This window comes from Octodon degus, unplaced genomic scaffold, assembly GCF_000260255.1.
Source record: "Octodon degus isolate 3935 unplaced genomic scaffold, OctDeg1.0 scaffold00058, whole genome shotgun sequence".
Taxonomy (NCBI): Eukaryota; Metazoa; Chordata; class Mammalia; order Rodentia; family Octodontidae; genus Octodon; species Octodon degus.
In genome coordinates, this window is record NW_004524634.1 from 587,732 (window position 1) to 609,513 (window position 21,782).

At 39.7% G+C, this 21,782-nt stretch overlaps 1 protein-coding gene and 1 pseudogene across 4 annotated transcripts in view; one reads left to right on the forward strand and one right to left on the reverse strand.

Annotated features, from left to right (window-relative positions):
- The window catches only part of Nfu1 (NFU1 iron-sulfur cluster scaffold), a 25,495-nt gene extending 5,380 nt beyond the window's left edge, over positions 1–20,115 (reverse strand). Inside the window, exons 1-7 of one of the 4 annotated variants that reach the window (XM_023718457.1) lie at positions 19,997–20,115; positions 16,579–16,679; positions 15,684–15,719; positions 11,418–11,553; positions 8,081–8,147; positions 6,113–6,227; positions 4,811–4,871 (exon numbers count right to left, since the gene is read on the reverse strand). In XM_023718457.1, coding sequence (XP_023574225.1) covers positions 4,811–4,871; positions 6,113–6,227; positions 8,081–8,147; positions 11,418–11,553; positions 15,684–15,719; positions 16,579–16,679; positions 19,997–20,058 — 578 coding nt within the window. In that variant the 5' untranslated portion in view covers positions 20,059–20,115. The other 3 variants (XM_004634037.3, XM_023718458.1, XM_023718459.1) reach the window with 3 other exon arrangements.
- On the forward strand, positions 4,965–5,865 carry LOC105742524 (annotated as a pseudogene).
- Positions 20,116–21,782: the final 1,667 nt, after the last annotated feature.

Sequence of the window (21,782 nt, forward strand, 5' to 3'; positions counted from 1 at the left end):
AAATCATTCTATTCTTTAAGAGAATGCAACTATATATCTATCCCAACCACTTTGAATACACAGATACAAAATGGACATTCATCGGTATACCCCATTTTTCCTAAGTTCCGTTATTGAATATTATAGGTGTGTGTTTTGGACTTTTACAGATAGGGTAGCTATGGAGATATTTTATAGATGTCCTGCTCCAGAGAAACTGCTGGATGATGAACATAGTAAGTTCCAATTTAGTACACACTGCCAAATGTTTCAAAAGTCCATAAACTTACATTCTGCCAGCAGATGAGAGTACCACATCTTTACCAGCCACTGTTGTTGTCAATCTTAATCACTTTATGTATTCTGGTGGATTTGTGGTATTTCATTGTTTTAATTTGAATATTCATAATGACTAAGAAGGTTGAGTACCTTTTCATATGCTTAGTGGCCATTTGGCTATTGTGTTGTAAAATGTTTGCCTTTTCTTGACAACTTGCAGTTCTTATCTATATTTTGTCATACAAATACTATAAATACAATAGATTCTACTGTTTTACCTTATCACTGTAAATGAGAGGCATCTTTTAAAGAAATGAAAGTCAAATTTATTTCTTTTCCTTGACTTATTTTAAAGACAAGGTCTCACAATGTAGTCTAGGCTAGCTTTGACTCAATATACAACCCAAGCTGGCCTTGAACTCACAATCTTCCTTCCTCTGCCGCTTGAGAGATGGATTAGATATGTGTACTATCACACCCAGTCAATTTTGACCTTTTTTTTATGTTCTAGTGAAAAAAACAAACAAAAACCCAATAAACTTGCCTATCCAAAGATCAGGCAGCTATTACCCTCTTTTAAATGTCGCTCCATGATTTGTTGACTCACAGGTTTTTGCTATTGTTTCATTTTTTTAGCACTGGAGACTGAACCCAGGGCTTGTGCCTGCTAGGCAAGTACTCTGCCACTGTTATACCACTAGTTCAATCTGTAGGGCTTTTTGAAGAACGCTGTTTAGTTTCCAAATATGCAAAGACTTTGTAGTTAACTTTTAGTAATTGATGTCTAGCTTATTTACATTGTAGTCAGAAAATAATATTCACAGACTAGGGATACAGCATGTGCTTGTTAGCTCATGTAGAGGCCCTGGATCAATTCCCAGCACCAAAAACCAATATTGTTTTTTTTTTATTATTATTTTTCGGAAGCAGCTACTTTATTAACTGACCAAATCATAAAAATGCCATAGTAGATACCTTAGTTCTAAGGTATAAGAACTATAAGGTATAAGAACTATAAGCCTGTTGATCTGGTCTTCTCTATTTTCAGGATCTCCACCTTCCACAAAATGGGTGTTCTTTTTCTTCATTCCACCTTGCAGAGATGATAGTTTGAATGGCCACAGAAAGTTATTTGCCTCTTTGAAGCATTTTCCAACAGTATAGATCTCATGAATCAGATTCTCCAAGCAGATGATTCCATATTTACCAAGAGATCGAGCAATCAATGAGTTATCTGTCAAGGCAATTCGTTTCTTATTGATTTTGCCATAGCCACACTTGTATATTAGTTCATTCACTGACTTCAGGTTTGGGTGCCCCATGCAATGTATGGCTCCACAATTCTCAGCATGTCAACTGAAGCCTTGATGAGCTTAACAAAGGTACCATTGAAGATTTGGTGAAGGCAAAGAAGCTGCAAGGACTTTTGGGCTCACACCATTGATACTCCTGATCCAGATGACAAATGCCAGTTTGGGCTCTGTAGGGACACAGAAGTTGCCAGCTCTTCTCACCATCCTAGCCATTTAGATCTCAGTTCTATACATCTGTCTGTGCTCCTTATGATAGTGTCTGGATTTTTCATAGATGAGCTTCTTCCTTGCCCTGCAAAGCATCTTCTGGGCAAACTTCTTTCTCGGCACTTAATCTTCAGCTCTGCAAAATGTCTTCCCTTTTTCTGAAGGGTTTCTGGCACAGTAGGAACCTCCTTTTTCTTCTCTTCTACATCTTCCATGGTTCCAATATTCTTGGTTTTTTGTTTTGTTTTGTATTTTTAAGGAAGGGTCTACAGGGTGTTCAGGGTCTCACTACTATATCGGACTAGTGGTGATCCACCCATTTACAGCCTCCTCAGTGCTGGGATTACAGGTGCATACCACTACTCCCAGTCTCAGTTGCAGTCTCAGCACACCCCAGGGGCGGGCAGGCATGGCAGGCATGGGGATCAAATGCCTGCTTGCAGGCACTTTAATCTGCTGAGCTATTTGGCCAGCCTGAAACCCAATATTCTAAGTGACTTAAATCCTTGAAATTTTCTGAGTGCTGCTTTATGATTCATCATATAGTCTATTTTAGTATGTTCGACATATACTTGAACAAATAATTTTTTCTTTTGATACCAGGAATTGCGCTCAGGATGTTTTGCTTGCCAGGCAGATGTTGTGCCACTTGTTTTGGCACCAGAAATCGAACTTAGGGTCATGTGTTTACCAGGCAGGTGCTGTGCCGCCGAGCTGTATCTCCGGCTTTGTATTTTTTAATTGAGTACAACTTTTTATATAATTTACTTGTTTCTTGATCATGTGTTTAAAACTCTTGTACCTTAACTGATTATCTTTTGTTTGCTTTACTTGACAGAGAAGTGTTGGTCTCTCACCATAAGGGTGGATTATCTGTCTATTTTTAATGTCAAATGTATTTCAATTAATATTTTGGATCTATGCTATTAGATGCATGTATCTTAGATTAATATATATTCCTGGCAACAACTGTCCTTTTGTTAATGGAGGGACTCAATTTAGGACCTCATCCATGGTAGGCAAGCACTGTAGAGCTGAGCTACATCCTTGACCCTTTTTATTTTATTTTGAAACAAGGTCTTGTAAATTGCCTCAGCTGGTCTTGACTTTGTACTCCTGCTGCCTTAGCGTCCTGAGTAGCTGGGCACACCATGATGAACCAAAAGATATTTTTATTTCTAGAAATGTCTTTAGCTGTCAAGTAGAGTTTGCCAGATATCTTATCATTTCATTAGGCTTTTCTCATTCATTTTTTGAACACTATAGATTTCTTCACCCTTTTTTAGCCCTTTATTCAAACTTTCTATGTCTTTATGTCTAAAGTGATATCTCTTATAAGCAGGTTTTTTTTTTTCACATCCAGTCTGATATATATATATATATATATATTGGTTAATCAAGCTATGTACATTTAAATGTAACTACCCAGCTACTTGGATTTATAATACCATCTTGCTAAGTTGCCTAGAAAAGACTTGAACTTGTGATCCTCTTGCCTCACAACTGCTGGTATCAAAAGTATGTACTACTGTGCCTGGCTCCAATGAGTTCTTACATTGTTATATTTTTAGTTCCAGAATTACTATTTATTTTTTGTTATTGCTGTTAAGAATTATACTGAAGAATCCAGTTCTCTGATTAAATTCTTCATCTTTTCATCTAGTTTCTTTCTTTTCTTTTCTTGTAGTACTGGGCATTGAACCCAGAATGTGATGCTAGGCAAGTACTCTACCAGAGCTACATCCCTACATCCCCAGCCCTTTAAAAATTTTTATTTCGAGACCGATTATACTACATCAAAAGGAGTTGCTCTATCTTCTGGCTCTGGCTGTGTCTACTCTGGAGTTATGCTGACTCAATGCTGGACTACAGTTCTGTAAGTATGATCTGTCTCTGGCTTGCCTCATTTCAAGGGTAGTTCTCGAAAAAGTCCAGTGAAGAATCCAGTGTTTCTTGATGCCCATTCTCCTTGACAGATCCTAAATTCCTATTTTTGTTCTCATTTTAGCAATACAATACTGCCAAAATTCTGATATATTTTTTTTCAACTGCTTTTTGATTTTTCAGCCTCTTTTGTACACAGTTAAGACTAAGCAAGTGCCTTACGGAGAGAACCTTTAAATGTCAGACTTACTTTTCTTTCCCTTAAATTATTTTAAATCCAGCTAGACATCACGATGCATACCTGTACCCCAGCAATTGGGAGACTGATGCCACAGAAGGTCACTGTGAGTTCGAAGCCAGCCTGGGCTACAAAATGAGTACAAGGCCAGCCAGCCTGAACTACATAGCAAGACCCTGGCTCTCAAAAACAAATATGTTTAGGGCTGGGGAGATGGCTCAGTGGAATAAGTGCTTCCTTGGCAAGCACAAGGGTCTCAGTTCAATCCCCAGTTCCATTAAAACAAACAAACACCCAAATGTTTAAATTCATAAATAAAAATTATATATTTACCATGCATGAAATGATGTTTTAAACTATGTAGATAGTGAAGAACACCTAAATCAAGCTAAATAACATGGCTTACATACATGTTTCATGGTGTGAATACTTTAAAATTTATCATTAATGTAATGGTTTTCAAGATAGACTACATGGTCACTAATTACATAGGCTTTAAATTCAAATGATATGATCACCTGTTTGTATTTATTTATTTTTAATGTATTTAGTACAGGGTCTACAGGGTCTCACTACGTAGATCAGACTTGTAGTAATCCTCCTGTTTTCAGCCTCCCAAGCGCTGGGATTACAGGTGTGCACCACCACACCCAGTTTCATTTGCAGTCTCAGTGCGCTCGAGGGCGGGACTGGCATGGCACACCAGGGATTGAACCCTGGCCACAGTGCTCTGCCTAAGCAGGTGCTTTAGTCTGCTGAGCTATCTGGCCTGCCCTACATGTTTTTGTTTAGATAAACTTGTAACTTACCTTGGAATTCTACTACAATCTCATGGACAACTACAAGTATATTTCTGTGATGAAAAATGCCTTTGCAGCATTTGATTTCAGATGGAAAGAGGAGTACGCACCGTATTCTAGTATCTAGTAATTCCTTAATCATTGCCACAACTTCATCATCTTCTTCAGAAGCTAGAAACAATCATAAATAACATAATCAACAGCAGGCACGTCCTGAATTTGATGGCCTTCTACTTCAGCCTACCAAATGCTAGAATTACGGGCATGCACTACCACACCCAGCTCACAAAGAAATTTTTTTTTTTGGGGGGGGGTGGAAATGAGGATTGAACTCAGACCATTGCACTTGCCAGGGAAGCGCTTATTCTACTGAGCCATCTCCCCAGCCCAAGACATTTTTGTAGGAAGAAGCAAGAACAGTTTTGTAAACTATAATTTTAGACATCAAGTGGTTTCCCTAAATGAAAGTAAGAGGAAGTTTGTCACTATAGCATCTTCAAAGCTGAACTGTGTGAGTTCCTCACTAGGGAGTTGGCTGAAGATGGATACTGTGGTACTGAAGTCCAAGTTACACCCACCAGGACAGAAATCATTATTTTAGCCACTAGGACACAGAAAGTTCTCGGTGAGAAGGGATGGAGGATCTGAGAATTCACTGCTGTTGTTCAGAAGAGGTTTGGCTTCCCTGACAGCACTGTAGAGCTTTATGCTAAAAGGTGGGAACAAGAGGACTCTGTGAATTGCCCAGGCAGAATCTCTGCCTTATAAATTCCTAGGAGGGCTTGGGGTGCAGAGGGCCTGCAGTGGTATGCTGTGGTTCTTCATGGAGAGTGGAGCCAAGTGTCATGAGGTCGTGGTATCTGGGAAACTCAGTGGACAGAGAGCTGAGTCCATGAAGTTTGTGGATGGCCTGATGATCCACAGTGGGGACCTTGTTAACTACTACACTGACACTGTGGTGCGCTGGGTATCAAAGTAAAGATCATGCTGCTCTGAGATCGAAGAGGTAAGAGTGCCCCAAGAAGCCTCTGCCTGACCATGTGAGCATCGTGGAATCCAAAGATGAGATCCTGCCCACCACTCCCATCTCACAGCAGAAGGGTGGGAAACCAGAGCCGCCTGCCATGCCCCAGCCAGTCCCTACCACATAATAGGGTGTTCCTGGCAGCAGCATCTGAAAATGGAGGCTGCTGTGTGGAGACATTTAATAAATCTTGCATAAAAGACCAAATAAATAAAATAAAATAGGAAGTTTTGTCCTTTCTAGAATTGGATCCAGAGCTAAATATATTTATTATATGATATAATAAAAATCTGTATTCCTATCACTTCTAAAATCAAGGCAAATAGGAAGAAAATAGAAAAGTCTAAAGAAAAAAGATAAATGCTAATTACATAACACAATATGTTACCTGGTTCTCCTGACGATGTTTCCTCAGTAACTAGGGGTAAGCCAGATGCAAAAAAGTCCATAATTGTTGCATAAATATCTGGTTTCAGTAAATTCCAGTCTAATTCTTCATTCTCCTATAAACATGTAAAGGAGAATACTGTATTTCCAGCCAAGAGAAAGACAAATACAGAACCCGATCTTAGATCTCTAAACAATGTCTTCCTATCATGTATTATGCAACAGTATCCATTTCTGGAGAATATTTGTCAGTCTCAGTTCTTTAAGATGCTCTCACTTAAGTGCCTTTTTCATTTAAGTGTCTTTCAGAAGATACAATTGTAAAACATTCTGCCATGCATTCACTCATCAACCTTTTATGAGATGCATGTATCATGACCTACTTAGGGAATAACAATCAAAGGCTATTTTCTTTGTGATGTAAAAGACTTAAAATACTGAATGGATTCTGTGCTTAAAGAGTAGGATAAAGAGATGCCCATTCTCTTACAGAAAAATAGCATATAACTGCTCCGTAAGCTATATAAGGGCATATCACAAATGTTAAAAATCCAATTTACATATATTGCTTAAAGAGTATTAAAGCTCAGTAGAATAAGCGCTTGCCTGGCAATCACAAGGGCCTGAATTCAATCCCCAATTCTACAAAAAAAAAAAAAAAAAAAACCCTACATATTAGAAAAAGAAACCAGTTCCAAGAAATATTTTAAAAAATTATTCAGAGGATAAATCCTAACACCTCACAGATCTTCAGTAAACAGAAGGCTCTGCTGAGTAAGGAAATGAAAACATTGGTAACAGAAAGAAAAAGATATTCTGAAGTTCAATGAGAAAAAGGGTAGTATATAAACTGCAAATATATATATATATATGCAGGAAAATAACGATGCATAGAGAAGCTGTGCATTACAATTACAAATTAGAAAGAGACATAGGTGATCACTGCGGATGTCAAATGTGTAGTTCATGATAAAAAAGATTATTTGAAGAAAATGGATCAAGGCCGAAGGACAGTTGAGTGGTAGAGCACTTGCCTACATTAGAGAGACCTTGGGTTCAAGTCTCAGCATCTCTCTCTCTCTCTCTCTCTCTCTCTCTCTCTCTCTCTCTCTCACACACACACACACACAGAATAATAAACAAAACTAACCAGGCATCACAGCATATGTCTATAATTCCAACACTCAGGAGGCTGAGACAGTAGGATTGACACAAAATTAAGACAAGTCAGAGCTACATAGTGAATTCAAGGCCAACCTAAATTACTAAGTAAGACTTTGTCTCAACCACCCCCAAAAACAAATCAAAGAACAAAAGAACAACAAAGATAGGCCAGAAGACTAAATTGGTGAAGATCAGAGATTAGTCAACCTAGGTTTGCTCATCATAACCCTTCATTTGGGGAAACCACTTGATGCCTAAAAATGTAGTTTACAAAACCATTCCTGTTTCATCCTACAAAACTTTCTTTGTGAGCTGGATGTGGTAGTTCATAGCCATAATCCCAGCACTTCATAGGCTGAGGCAGAAGACTACCAAATTCAAGGAGAGCCTGGGCTACACAGTAAGTTCAAAACTGGCCTGAATTACAGAGTGAGACGCTGTCTCAAAAAGAAAAGATAAAAAGAATAGAAATTCTGGAAAGAGGTATTGGACTTAGCAAAAAAATTAATAGTACTTCAAATCTTTTTTTTTTTTTTTTTTTTTTTTTTGCATTTGGTACAGGGTCTCACTAGGCAGCTCGGACTCAGTGATTCTCCTGCTTCCCCTTCCTCAGCGCAAATTTATGGCACCACCATACCCAGTTTCAGTGGCCTGCTCAGTGTGCCTGGGGGTGGGGGCACAGGCAGGCAAGGCAGGTGGTGCTGGGATTGAATCCCAGTCCCTGCACTTGCCTAAGCAGGCACTTAGTTCACTGAGCTATCTTGCCGGCCCTCAAATCTTGTTTTCAATAAAATCCTATACATACCTTTGTGACAGTGATGAAATCTGGTCCAAAGAAGACACTTTTTACTCCTTCAATCCTAAATAATTGCCTATGAATATGGAAAAAATGAGATAATAAAGTGCTCTTTTATGAAAATAGAAACATACAAATAAAGAGATAAAAGTAAAAGAATCTCTATGTACTCATCACCATCTTCAACAATTATCACCTCATGGCAAATATCTTACAGTCCATCGATCTCACTACTGGTATTCACTCAAGAGAATGAAAATATATTCCCTACAAAACTTGTACATGAATTCTCATAGAATTATGAGATATAATTTATAATAACCACAACAATTTGAACAGCCCATCAAGTGGGAAATGAATAAAAAGACTGGTATATCTACACAATGTAGTTTGCTTAATAATAAAAAAGAATGAACTACTGATAAACACAAAAATGAGGATGACTCTCAAAAGCCTTCCTGAGGCAAGACAGATTCAGGGCCAGGGAGATGGCTCAGTGGAATAAGCGCTTCCCTGGCAAGCATAAGGACCTGAGTTCAATCCCCGGTTCCACAAAAAAAAAAAAAAAAAAGAAAAAAAAAGAAAAGAAAAGAAAAAAAAAAGAGGTAAGACAGATTCTGTCTATTTATTCAGTCAGTCAGTCAGTCTAGTCAGCCAGCCAGCCAGCCAGCAAATATTTGGACACCTCTGAGAGTCTGGCACTGTATGAGGGAATGACAAAACAGTGGCCTATCTGTAAAAATTTACATTTTAATTCACAGTAAAAATATTTGCTACTAAAACAACAAAGGAAATAAAATTAGTTTTGCCTGAGCACAGTCAATTCTATGAATCTGTAACAAGGTTACACTTTCTTCTTTTCTGGTGCTGGGGAGTGAATCCAGGGCATCAGATATACTAAGCCAACACTCTACCACTAAACTACTCCTCACTCTTTACATTTTTAAATTATAAAACATGTGAATGCATCCTTGATAGAAACATTTAAAGCAATCACATAAGGTTAAAATGTGATTAACCATCTGTCTCATTGTTCTCAGTTTAGTGTGCATTTCTACAAATCTTTTTGTCAGTGTACTTGTTCTAGGTTTTTTTTTGTTGTTGTTGTTCTAGTTTTGTATACATATTATCACACAGCACTGTTCTGCAACTTTCCTTAGACAGGGTCTTGCCATACAGTTCAGGCTGGCCTCAAACTCACAGGGATCCTCCTCCTCCAGTCTCCAGTCCTGGCATTATAGGTCTATGCCACCATGCCTGGCTCTGTTCTGCAACCTTCTTTCTTCATTTAATATATGTGTGTCTTGGGATCTTTTTGTGATTGTAAGTATGGATTTTTCTCACCATTTTTAGTAAAAGCAGGCTATCAATAAAGTTTACCTACTCTATTAAGTATTTATCCCAACTTACCCTCATTACCAACTAGGATACAATAAACATCCCTAGCCCTACCTTGTATAGATGTGAGAACTCTTAAGCCCTACCTTGATTTGTGAAATCAAATATGTAGGGATCAGAGTTTTACTAAATAAAACAAAACTGAACAGAACAGGGCCAGCCAAATAGCTCAGCACAGGGGCTGGGGGTTTGATCCCTGGGCCTGCTGTGCCGGCCCTGCCCCCGGCGCATGCTGAGACAGCAATTGAGATGGGTGTGGTGGCGTGCTGGTGGCGTGCATCTGTAATCCCAGCTCCTGGGAGGCTATAAACAGGCAGACCACTCTGAGTCTGATCTAGTAGTGAGACCCTCAACACCCTGTAGTCCCTTCCTTAAAATACAAAAAAAAAAAAAAAAAAAAACCCTGAACAGAATAACAAAAGGATATAAAGAAAGAAATATACAAATGTATTACCCATTCTGAGGATGAAAAGGGTGAAAACTATCCATCAAACATCTGTTTCTTACATATACACACCCTTGTGTGTGTGTACTGCATCAAAGAATGAGATACTTCTCACAGTGGCTTTATCAAAAAAGTGTAAAACGCAAATGCTGTAAGGTACATTCTGGGAAATACCATGTTTAAATAAAAATGGGCCTGGCCCTATATATGTATTTCTTATTATGAATAATTTCTCTAACTATAAGTAGAAGTTCCTTCCAATAATTTTACCATTTGTGATTTATCTTTTCTGATAAATAACATTGGAACATTCTGAGTAAATTTAAAAACGGTCCTGAGTAGTTTTAAAAAATTATGCCATATTCAATAACTACAATCATTTATAGTTCTGAGCAAAATATTTTAGAAACTATTCCACCTTGAAACATCTAGTAATTCAAAGCCAGGCCAAGTAACCTGTCCCTGCAATTTCAGGCACTAGGAGGCTAAGGTGGGAGTATTGTGATTTTATGGTCAGCAGGGGCAATTTAGAGAGATCCTTATCTTGAAAGAAAAAAAATCAGGTACCTTTATGGGTAAAACTAACAAGCTGTGTTTTTTGTAATTTTTGTTTTCTTGGCAGTACTAGAGATTGAACACAGGACCTTCCCATTAAGCTATATCTTCAAGTTTGTCTCCTGCATTTTAATTTCAGTTTGAGACAAAGCCTTAGTAAGTCATTAAGAATTGTCTAATCTGGGGCCTGGGAGATAGCTCAGTGGAATAAGTTCTTTCATGGCAAGCACAAGGTCCTGAGTTCGATCCCTGGTACCACCAAAACAAGAATTGTCCAAGCTGGTCTTGAACTTACGGTCCTTGTGGCCCAGCCTCCGAGAAAACTATAGTGTGATACATGTTGCCTATGCCTAGCTCGAGTTTGTCCTTCCTTGCTATCTATCTGTATCTCCAGATCTTTTTATTATTCATTTTGGGAAAGAATCTCATTAAGTTGCCCAGGCTGGGTTCAAAACTGGGATCCTCTTGCCTCAGCCTCCCAGAGTGGTGGGACTACAGAAACGCACCACCATGCTTAGCTCCAGCTTGTTCTTAAAGATATGTGCTTTAAAGATTTGGAATGGAGGGGCCGGGGAGATGGCTCAGTGGAATAAGCGCTTCCCTGGCAAGCTCAAGGACCTGAGTTCAATTCCCGGTTCCGCAAAAAAAAAAAAAAAAAAAAAGATTTGGAATGGAAATTTATGATGATTATCAATTTAGAGGATCCCTGTTCTTAAATAAAGATATAAATTTTTACTTCTTTATGCTACAAAGCTCACAAATATACCCCTCTCCAGGTGAAAGGTTTCAAATATCAATTCTTACTAGTCTTACTTGAAAAGAAAATAAAGTATTCTACATACTGAAAAACTGCAGTACACATAAAAGTTCAAAAGCTAACATCAGATTGTCTTACCTAGAGTCAGTTATTACTGTTTCTAGGTAAAGCAAATGAGAACAGGACTATACCTCGCCAGAGGAGAGCGAAATGCTGCAGCTGGTGTAGGAAAATCCATGGTCCTTGTCTCAAGAACTGGTTTTCCTGGTACAAATTTTAAGCTGTTAGGATTTGGGGTATCTTGTGTTTGAATAAACATGTACCGCACTAAAAAAGAAAAAAGAAAGAAAGTTATGCTAGGAAATAGTAGTTAACAAATTTATGTAGTATGAAGTGTTTGTTTTCAGAGAACCAGGAGGAGCGGAGGGGAGTCCTACAAAGCTTCAATTTACAAAGGTGACCAACAACAACAGAAGGAAACACAGCAACTGGGCGTGGTGGCACATGCCTAGAGCCCTAGCACTCCGGGAGGCTGAGGCAGGAGTACTGTGAGTTTGACACCAAACTGGGAAACTCAGGGACTTTAGGGGGCCTGTCTCAAAAATAAAACATAAGTAAGTGTGATGAAGCATGCCTATAATACCAGCATTCTGGAGGCTGAGGCAGGAGGGTTGAAGTTTGAGGTCAGGCTGGGCTAGTGAGTTCAAGGCCTGCATGAAGTACACAGAGAACCTGTCTCTAAACACACACACACACACACACACACACACACACACACACACGGGTGGGGCATATAGCCTAGTGTGAAGGCCATGGGTTCAACCCATATACCATGCACAAAAAATTTTTTTTTAAAAATCAACTTACTAAAGATAACTATATAAAATTTTATATTACTGCTCAGATTATTTAAGATAATTGTGTTATTTAACAGATTCCAGTAATAAGCACTCTTTTTTTTTTTTTGACAGGGTCTACAGGGTCTTACTACACAGATTAGACTCAGTGATCCTCCTGTTTACAGCCTCCCAAAATTCTGGGATTACAGGTGTGCGCCACCACGCCCAGTCTCAATTGTCTCAGTGTACCCCAGGGGCAGGGCCAGCACAACAGGCCAGGGGACTTCTACATTTTTATATAGGAAGGCATATGATAATTCAAAAGTCATATTTTGGTATTAATGGTTATCATAGTTCTAATCATGGTTATGAAATATAGTAAAATGTTACATTTTCTTCCAAAATTGTGCCATTATTTTAGTTGTTGCTTTTAAATTTTTTTTTATAAATTTAGGGTAGGGTCTACAAGGTGTACAGGGTCTCATATGCAGATCGGACTGTAGTGATTCTCCTGTTTCAGCCTCCCAAGTGCTGGGATTACAGGGGTGTGCCACCACGCCCAGTCTCAATTGCAGTCTCAGCACACCCTAGGGGCAGGGCTGGCACAGCAGGCGTGGGATCAAACCCTTGGCCCCTGCATCTGCCTAAACTAAGCTGAGCTATCTGGCCAGCTATGCCATTATTTTAAAGACAATAAAGTTAGCTAGCAATTAATAGTAACAAGCATTGGTTACTTATTTTACACCAGACACAGAGTAAGTTGCTTAAAATGTATCTCTGCCTTTAACAGCTCTATAAAGAATGTGCAATCATTGTCATTTTGCAAATAAGGAAAATGAGGCAAGAAAAAAGAAAACGAGGCTGAGGGACATTAGAGGGAGTAGAAAGTATCACAGAAGTGGGAATTAATGTGAATTACCTTTTGAAATATTAAAAAAATCTTTACAGGATAATTCTTTATAATTTATTCTAGGACTAGACATTAGATTTAGAATGAATTATAAAAAGAAAACACTATCTTTAGTTTCTCTATTATAAATATTTGTGGTACTGTAAAAAAACTACTGAACAGACCCTAAGCGCAATGGCGTAGAGGAAGTAAAAAGAGTCAGATGTGTTATGTACAGGTACCCGCTAGCCATGAGGAATGTAATCATTATGTACTGCATATATGGACTAATAAAATTTTTGAAAATACAGACTTTATTAAACAAATCTGAGAAAAAAATTCTCCTTATAGACTTTATTTTTTGTATTTAGGACAGGGTGTACAGGGTCTCACTGTATAGATCAGACTCACAGTGCTCCTCCTGTTCATAGCCTCCCAAGAGCTGGGATAACAGGCATGCGCCACCACACCCAGTCTCTTTCACCATCTCAGCATGCTCTGGGGCAGGGCTGGCACAGCAGTCCTGGGGATTGAATCCCCAGTCCCTGTGTCTGCCTAAGCAGGTGCCTTAATCCGCTGAGCTATTTGGCCAGTCCACTTAGACTTTAAATTTCTATATTTATATAGGCTGACAACAGTTTATACTAATAACTCAAATTTATTAAATACCTACCATGGATAAGTAATAAGGGCAGGATTTAAGGGGGGACAATTTTTTAGTTCTGACTCTTAACCAGTGCTTGTATACACACACTGACAGTACTCTCAATCCTTAGCTATTAGCACTAAGCATAACAGGAAAAGGCACTTAAGACTAGTCTTCTAATTCTGTCATAATCTTCATATTTCAGGATAATAAAATTTTAAGAAGTGACAGTTTTAAGTTTGAAAGAAACTGAATGTGGGAACCCATATGGTTGGTACTGCCTGAGAGGCAAGTGTTCTGCCTCTGAGCTACGTCCTCCACCTGCAAGGGCAGGGAAAAGATTCTAGTTTGCAAGCTAAGAGTTGCTTTCACACTTCATACAGTTCAGGTAACCGAAGGTGAATCACTTCCTAGGTGAAGTAGAAACTGAAACTAAGCTCTCATACATTCTGCTTAAGACACTGTCCTAATTGGACATCAACTGGTGATCAGGCAATCCTAAAAAAAAAAAAAAAGTGAAAAATGATTGAACCTCAATGTTCAAGCATTTTGCTTAAAATATTTCTGCTCTTACCAAGACATTTCTCTGAAAAAAATCTGTGTTACCAGGGAACAATTTTTTGGTAACTGCCCACAAGAAACATTGCAGAAAAGGGCTGTCATCACTTTCTGCAAACAAAGGACAGCAAGGTTCTTCTACTTGTGGTTTTGAAGCAATCACTTCTTGAAGTTTTAATAGTTTATTGATAATCAAAACCTCTGCATACATTAGGCACCCTACGAGTCTTTGAAGAATCAAATCAGCTTTATCTTAGTCCACTTGAATACTACCTATAGAAAGAAAAAATTTTAAAATATTACAAGGTAAAAACTGTAAATTAAAAAAATCATTTAAGAGCACATAATCTATATGTATATATACTACCTAAAATAAGGCTATGAAAATAGGGCTGGGATGTGCCTCAGTGTGGAAGGGCTTGTTTGCTTAGCACATATAAGGCTCTAGGTTTTTTTTTTTTTTTTTGGCTCCGAATGCCTTCAGGGCAGGTTTGGCTGGCTTGAGTCCTGGGGATCGAACCACAGCAACCCGAGCCTGACTGCTTTGTTGAAGCAGCCACTTAAAGAGTTGCGCTAAGGGGCAGGCCCCCAAGGCCCTAGATTTGATCCCTACTACTAACAAAGTTTGATAAAAATATGGCAATACCACACAAATTTTCTCTTTTGACAAAAGACTATGTCTACTAGTCTATTCCAAAAAACTAACTTAAATATGTATTTACCAAACTCATTCCAACAATAGTCTATCTGAATTTGGTTTAATTAGATATTTTAAAAAATGGCTCCTCCGTTCATCATCTAGAAGCGTTCCTGAGTTATTAAAGGATAAAGAAACTGATACGAAATATGTTTTCTTAATTGAATGAGTACCTCAGTAGGCAGGTAAAAGTTCCTACAACATACAGAGTGAAGTGCTTCAAGTCAGGATGAGTGATTAATATTAGTGGGTACCCAACATGAAAAGTCTATGTGACCACATCATTCAGTCCCACAAAATTTAAATCCAATTAAAGTGATGTGACCTGCTGGGTTACTCAGACTTACATCTGAACTATTTGGAGATTTAAGCAGACAGCAGTGCTGTAGGCTAGCAGGCCTCTTCTTGCTCAAGTAAACAGAAGAGGTAAGCTCTCAACCCTGATTCAAAAAACGCCCTTAGCCAGAATCAGCCACATTCCAGAATACAGTTACAAGAAGGTATTAAGGTATTGATAGGGAATAGGCTGAATCTATACTTATAGCTCCACAACCATAAAAAGCACACGCATATACCCACACACCCCTCCCACAAGCTTCCCTGACCACAGTATAGTGGTCATATTGAAAATTATTCTAAAAATCCTATCTTCATGCTTATTTCTAATACCTAACAAAATCAAAGTACATAACAACATTAAAATCATACCAGTAAATTCTGACCAAAAAACCCCCTACGATCAAAGCCCAATGTCAGAAAATATGGATGAAAGAGAGAAAATTATTGATTTGGGGGCCGGGGAGATGGCTCAGTGGAATAAGTGCTTCCCTGGCAAGCGCAAGGGGGTGAGTTCAATCCCCAATTCTAAAAAAAAAAAAAAAAAGAGAGAGAGAGAGAGAAAGAAAATTATTGATTTTATAGGTATTCTTATCAAAATAAGGCAGGAAATAGCTTTTTAAAACATATGATTCTTTGAAATAAATCCATCTGTAACTTTTTTTTACAGTATTTTCATTTCAGAAATCACTTTTTGAGCAACACATGTTCCAGGAAATATGTTATATAAGATACTGAAATTTTACAGGTCTATTGGATAAAGTCTTTCTGATATTGTGATAGAAAAAAAAAAATCCCCTACCTTCTTTTCATAGGTTTCTGAACAGAAAATTCAGATCCTTGTCTTTTATGATCCACAATATTCAAGCACAGTTCCACCAGCTTCTGAAACACAATTTGCTCTTTTTTTTTTTTTTGGTGGAACCAGGGATTGAACTCAGGCCCTTGTGTTTGCCAGGGAAGGGCTTATTCTACTGAGCCATCTCCCCAGCCCCCACAATTTGCTCTAAAAGGTGAAATTGTGCAGTACAGTGCACAGGCCTGTAATTGCAGCACTCCAGACCCTGAGGCAGGAAAATTGCAAGTTCCAGGCCAGATTGTGCAACTTAGTGACTAAGTTGCAAAATGACTGTTACAAAATGAAGCAGGGCTGGGAATGTAGCTCAGTGCAAAAGCTCTGGTTCAAGCCCTAGTACTTCATAGAAGGAAAAGAAGGAAGAATGAATGAGAAAGAGAGAGCGAGAGACAGAGACAGAGAGAGAGAGGAAGAGGGAGAGGGAGAGAGAGAGGGAGAGAGGGAGGAAGGGAGGGAGGAAGAGAGGGAGAGGGAGAGGGAGAGAGGGAGAGGGAGAGAGAGAGAGCGAGAGAGAGGAAGAGGAAATTTTACCTGTGTTACACAAGGTGGCAGGTAATGGGAAAAGGGGTCTTTGTACAAACTGATGCATCGGCTGTTTCCTGATGGGGTTTGGATTCATCATATGACATAATCTACATTTAAAACAAATAATAAATGACACTTTAAGAAATCTAATCTTTTAAAGTCAGTTTCTACTTCTCATACATAAAAATATTTAAAATTCAAACATAATCATCAATAAAAATAATTACACAGCTGACTTTTCATTTTATCATTTTGATTATTTCTACTTACTTATGTAAGTGATATAAACAATTCAAATATAGGTAAAAATTAAATGCAAAGTCACAGCCTTGATAATTGGAGGCCATAGGCCAATATAAGATCCAGTTATAAGCAAAAGCAACGTTTCTGTATCAGTGATTTAAATCTGATACAGAATCAGATAAGCAAAGCAAAGAACTACAGGATTTTACTTCTTTTAAAAAATTTTTAAAACAGGGCTGGAGAGATGGCTCAGTGGTCTAAAGCACCTACTTAGAACAAGCTTGGCAAAGCACAGGGACCGCGGTTCAATCCCCCAGCACCACATGCCAGCCAGCCCCGCCCCCTGGTGGGCTGAGCTGGCCACACACACACACACAATAAATAAATGTTAAAAATAAATAAATAAATAAATAAAAAATTTTTAAAACAAGGGGGCCTGCCCCTTAGCTTAGTTCTTTAAGTGGCTGCTTCAACAAAGCCGTCAGGCTCAGGTTGCTGTGGTTCGACCCCCACAACTCAAGCCAGCCAGTCATGCCTTGAAGGCATTCGGAGAAAAAAAAAAAATTTAAAACAAGGTAATAGAGTCATATGGCTCAAAACTGATGAAATTATATACAATGAAAATGCTCTCCTTTTCTGTCCTCTACCAACATGTTATCTAGAGATTACATATACTACCTGTTTTTTTTTTTTTTTTTTTTTTTTTTTGCCTGCTCAGCCTGCCTTAAGGGTGGATCTGGTAAGGCAGGTGGAGGTGGGGATTGAACTGAAGTATCCTGCACCTGATTGCATTTGAAAGAGCAGGTGCTTAAACAACTGAGCTAACTGACAGGCCCCCAGTATACTACCTGCTTTTAAAATTAAAATCTTGGGTTATAGTTCAGTTCAGAGTACTTGGTTAACAAGTGGGAGGCCTTGGGTTTGATTTCCAGACACACACACAACAAAGTACAGGATGAGTGTCCCTAACTGAACAATCTGAAATGTTCTAAAATTAGAAACTTTCTGAATCCTGATAAGATGCCACAAGTGAAAAATTGCACCTTACCTCATGTGCCAGCCCAAATGCAGGCACATGAAAAATTTTGCATAAAATTGCCTTCAAATTATGTTGATGAAACATAAATGAATTTCATGTTTAGACTTGATCTTATTCCCAAAATACCATATGCAAATGAATCCCAATCCCAAATCCAAAAGGTGAAAGACTTCCAGTCCCAAACACTTCAGATGAGGGGCACTCAACTTATATTTCAATGCTCTAAAAATATCTAATAGAAACTTTACTAACATGGGCCAGGGATTAGCTCAGCGATATAAATGCCTGCCTGGCAAGAACAACAACCTGAGTTTGATCACTGGCAATTCAAAAAAAAAAAAAAAAAGAAGTCCCTATATACTTTTTGATTGGAAATATTAATCTAGCATGAGAATTTAATGTCACTTTATCCTCCTGCCTCAGCCTCCCTAGTAGCTGAGACTACAATCATGTGCCACCATGCTTGGTTTACAATTGTCATTTCATAGGAGTCACTGAAGCATTTTAAGAACAGGCGTTACTGTTCTCTATGTCCTGCTGAAGTGAGCACAGGAATCATAATTCTGTAATCATACACATTATCACTTTTCAAAAAAAATTTTTTCTCTGGTTATTTTTACCAGAAATAGGAAGCAACAGAGATTGCCTCACATTTTCTCTTACAAAACCAGAATTCTCTTTATCATGAAAAGTAAGCACCAGCTATGTTTCCACTTACAGATGGCCTAAAACTTTCCTTTCAGTAATTTTAAAATGTCATTTATAAGCAGAAGAGTACTTTGCTGGGGCATTGTGGGCCTTTTACCCTTCGTTTCTTTACACACTACTGCAGAGATTAAAGCCCAGCACTGAGCGTACAGGGAAGCAACAAAACAAGCATCACTGAACTCCGTGAAACACCACCAAGGAATGAAGGAATCTGTGAAGCCCAGACTCCCACTCCCTGCTGGTAGGGAACGCCCGACCCAGCGCAGTGAAGTCTGTCACCACTTCAAGTGATTACACTTATTACAGCACTCAGGAGTTCCTCATTATTTGCTAATGTCTTTCTTACTAGACTAGAAACTTAGTAAGCGGAGAGACTGGGTTCATTTCTATGTCCCCAGCTGCCCGCACTATGGCCTCAATTCCTCATTCCTAAATGAGGTTAATATTCAAAGGTATTCATAAAAGGTGGGATGTGGTGATGTATGCCTGGAATCCCAGCACTCAGAAGGCTGCAGCAGGAGGACTGCTTCGAGTGCAACGATAGAATGGTTATATAATGAGTTCGGATGCAGTCTCCCTAGGATACTCCAGAATGGGGAGAGTCTGTACAATGCAAGAACAGTATTCTTGTCTCTTCAATCCAGGGAAAAAGCAGCAGAATGCATAAATAGAAAGCATCTTCTGATGCTTTTAGACGGGTTTAAAGACTAAAAGGAAGTGAGCTAAATCATTCAAAGACATCTGAAATATATAACAGGGAGACAGTGTAACTAACAACGCTTTTCTGTAAACTTAGTAGTTCTAGGAAAGGCACTTAAACTTCAAGGGCGCCACTGAAACTAGAACTCAAAAGACCTTCGTCTCCAGAAGTCAAGAGAGGGTCCAACACCTACCTAAACCCTCTAACCAATGCTGACAGGTGTATTCGCCAAGCCGAAACTCATAAGGCAGTGCTCAGAGAAAGGGAGAAAAAGGAGGAACAGGTATTAAGGAGAATTGGTGGCGACATCAGAGGTCTGGATTCTCCTCGGGGTTCCACTGCTCCGAAGAGGGCCTCACGGGGAATCCGAGGAAACGAGAGACAGCGTATTTTCACCCCTTGGTGTGACCTGATTTTGTGTTAAGCCAAGCGAGTGAACGCACGTGATGGAAGGGCTTGGGGCACACGTCTCTACAGCGTCCCCGCGAGCTTCCCCCAGCCAGACACAGGGCCGACACGAGACTTCGCGGGGTCCGCCCGAAGTGGGGGCGCTGATGCGCGGCCCACAGCCGCCACCTCGGGTTGAACCCGGCTGCGCGCCGGAGGCGGCCTCGGGCTCCACCAGGTGCGCTTGCTCCCCTCCCCTGGACAGAGAGAGCTCTGGTCGGGGAGACGGCGACCGCCCCGCTAAGGTCTGCGACACACCTATTACGCACTCCCAGGCCGTCACCTACCGCCTACGCAGCCCGGCCGCAGCGCCTGCAGCTCCCCAACCCCACCAGGCGGCGGCTGCCATGGTCTCAGTCGGAGGATGCGCAGCGGCAAATGGGTCCGTTTCCTCCGCGCCCCGGAAACCTTGCGCAGGCGCAGACCTGCAGGGAGCGGGCAGGCGCTGGGAAGAGCGCACCCTACAGGTGACGGGCGGCGTTGCGGACACGGCTGCCCCCTGCTGTGCGCTGCTGGCGTGCTGCCGGGCGGCGCCACAGCTGTACGTGCGTTGCTCACGCATGCGCAGAGGCTTACGCTGATTTTTTTTTTTTTTTTTTTTTTTCCCCTGAGTACTTACTTCTCTGATGCTGGCTGGTCCTTTAGTTAGTATGTTGTTCCTCCATTCCCTCTTGTGGGACCCTGCTTGTCTCCAAGCGTAGCTTAATGACTGCCCCTAGTCCCTTCTGGATTACACCAGTTTCTCAGATTTTGCTGACCAACAGTTTTGTACTTCAACAGAGACTTGTCTGATGTTATTCTTTTTTTTTCAAAATTTTATTGATAAACAGCAATGAGATAGTTTCAAATCAAATCGGAAGTGCACTTTCAACAAATAACACACTGCATATATTCTTCTTAGTGATTAATTGCTGTACAAGATGTGGACTTGAGATCCTATTTACAAACACCATTAGAACAAATCATTCTATTCATTAAGAGAATGCAACTATATATCCCAACCACTTTGAATACACAGATACAAAATGGACATTCATCTGTATACCCCATTTTTTCTAAGTTCCGTTATTGAATATTATAGGTGTATAAACTCAGCAAAATATTCTAAAAGAGTCCAGTAGCCCATAATAGCATTGGGTTTTCTGTTTAACTGGCAATGTCAGAAATTATTGACCTGAGTCCCCCACAGCTCAACTTAACAGCATGGCTTTATTTCTTATATTTTGACTTCATACTTTTCTACTGGATGGTTAAGACCAAGGTAAAGCAAGACCTGTGCAACAAGAGTTGTAGCTTTTTGGTCTGAGAAGGTCAGTGAAATCCCCTCAGGATTTATCCTGAGATCCTGTACCTCAGATTGTAGAACCTTTGTCAGTGCAGCCATGTGGATGAGTCACGGCCATTGCTTGACCAATGTGCTCTCTGTGAAAGCCTGAGAGAATGTCTTCTCCCCATGTGACTCTCCTTAGGCACACTCTACGTCATTGATCACTTTCCTCTTTGGCCCCATAATCTCCTTGATCACAAAATTTGGGACACTACCGAGATACATGACGTTACAGTACAAGTTCTCATATGTCCTGAGTCGATGTTATTCTCTTGATTAGAATGGGACATTGAATTTGGGGAGGACTACAGAAGTGACATGCCTTCTTGTCACCTCATAGCAAGAGACTAGGCACACTGTTAGTGTGACTTGTCAGTGCTGATATTAATAACCCTCGGTCTTCTACTCAGGCAGATCTGTCAGTCCTGCCCATGGTTAGGTTTACTGCCTGGTCCATCTTTACATGCACAGCCCACAGCCCATGTCTAAGGCGTGTGGGATTAAGCTTCACGCCTTAGGGAAAAGCTACGTGAACTAATGGAAATTCTGTGAGACTTTCTTTTCTTCTCCATTTATTCAACAATTTAAAAAGATCAGTATGGACTCATTTTCTGTATTTTTGTTAAAATTAATACTATGGTAGTTCTTTTATTATTCCAAATTGTTCTAGTTTTGACCTTGGGAGTTCTTTCAGGGTGGCTCTTGTGTCCTTGTAATTTCCTTTGAAGACTTTATTTTCTGGCTTC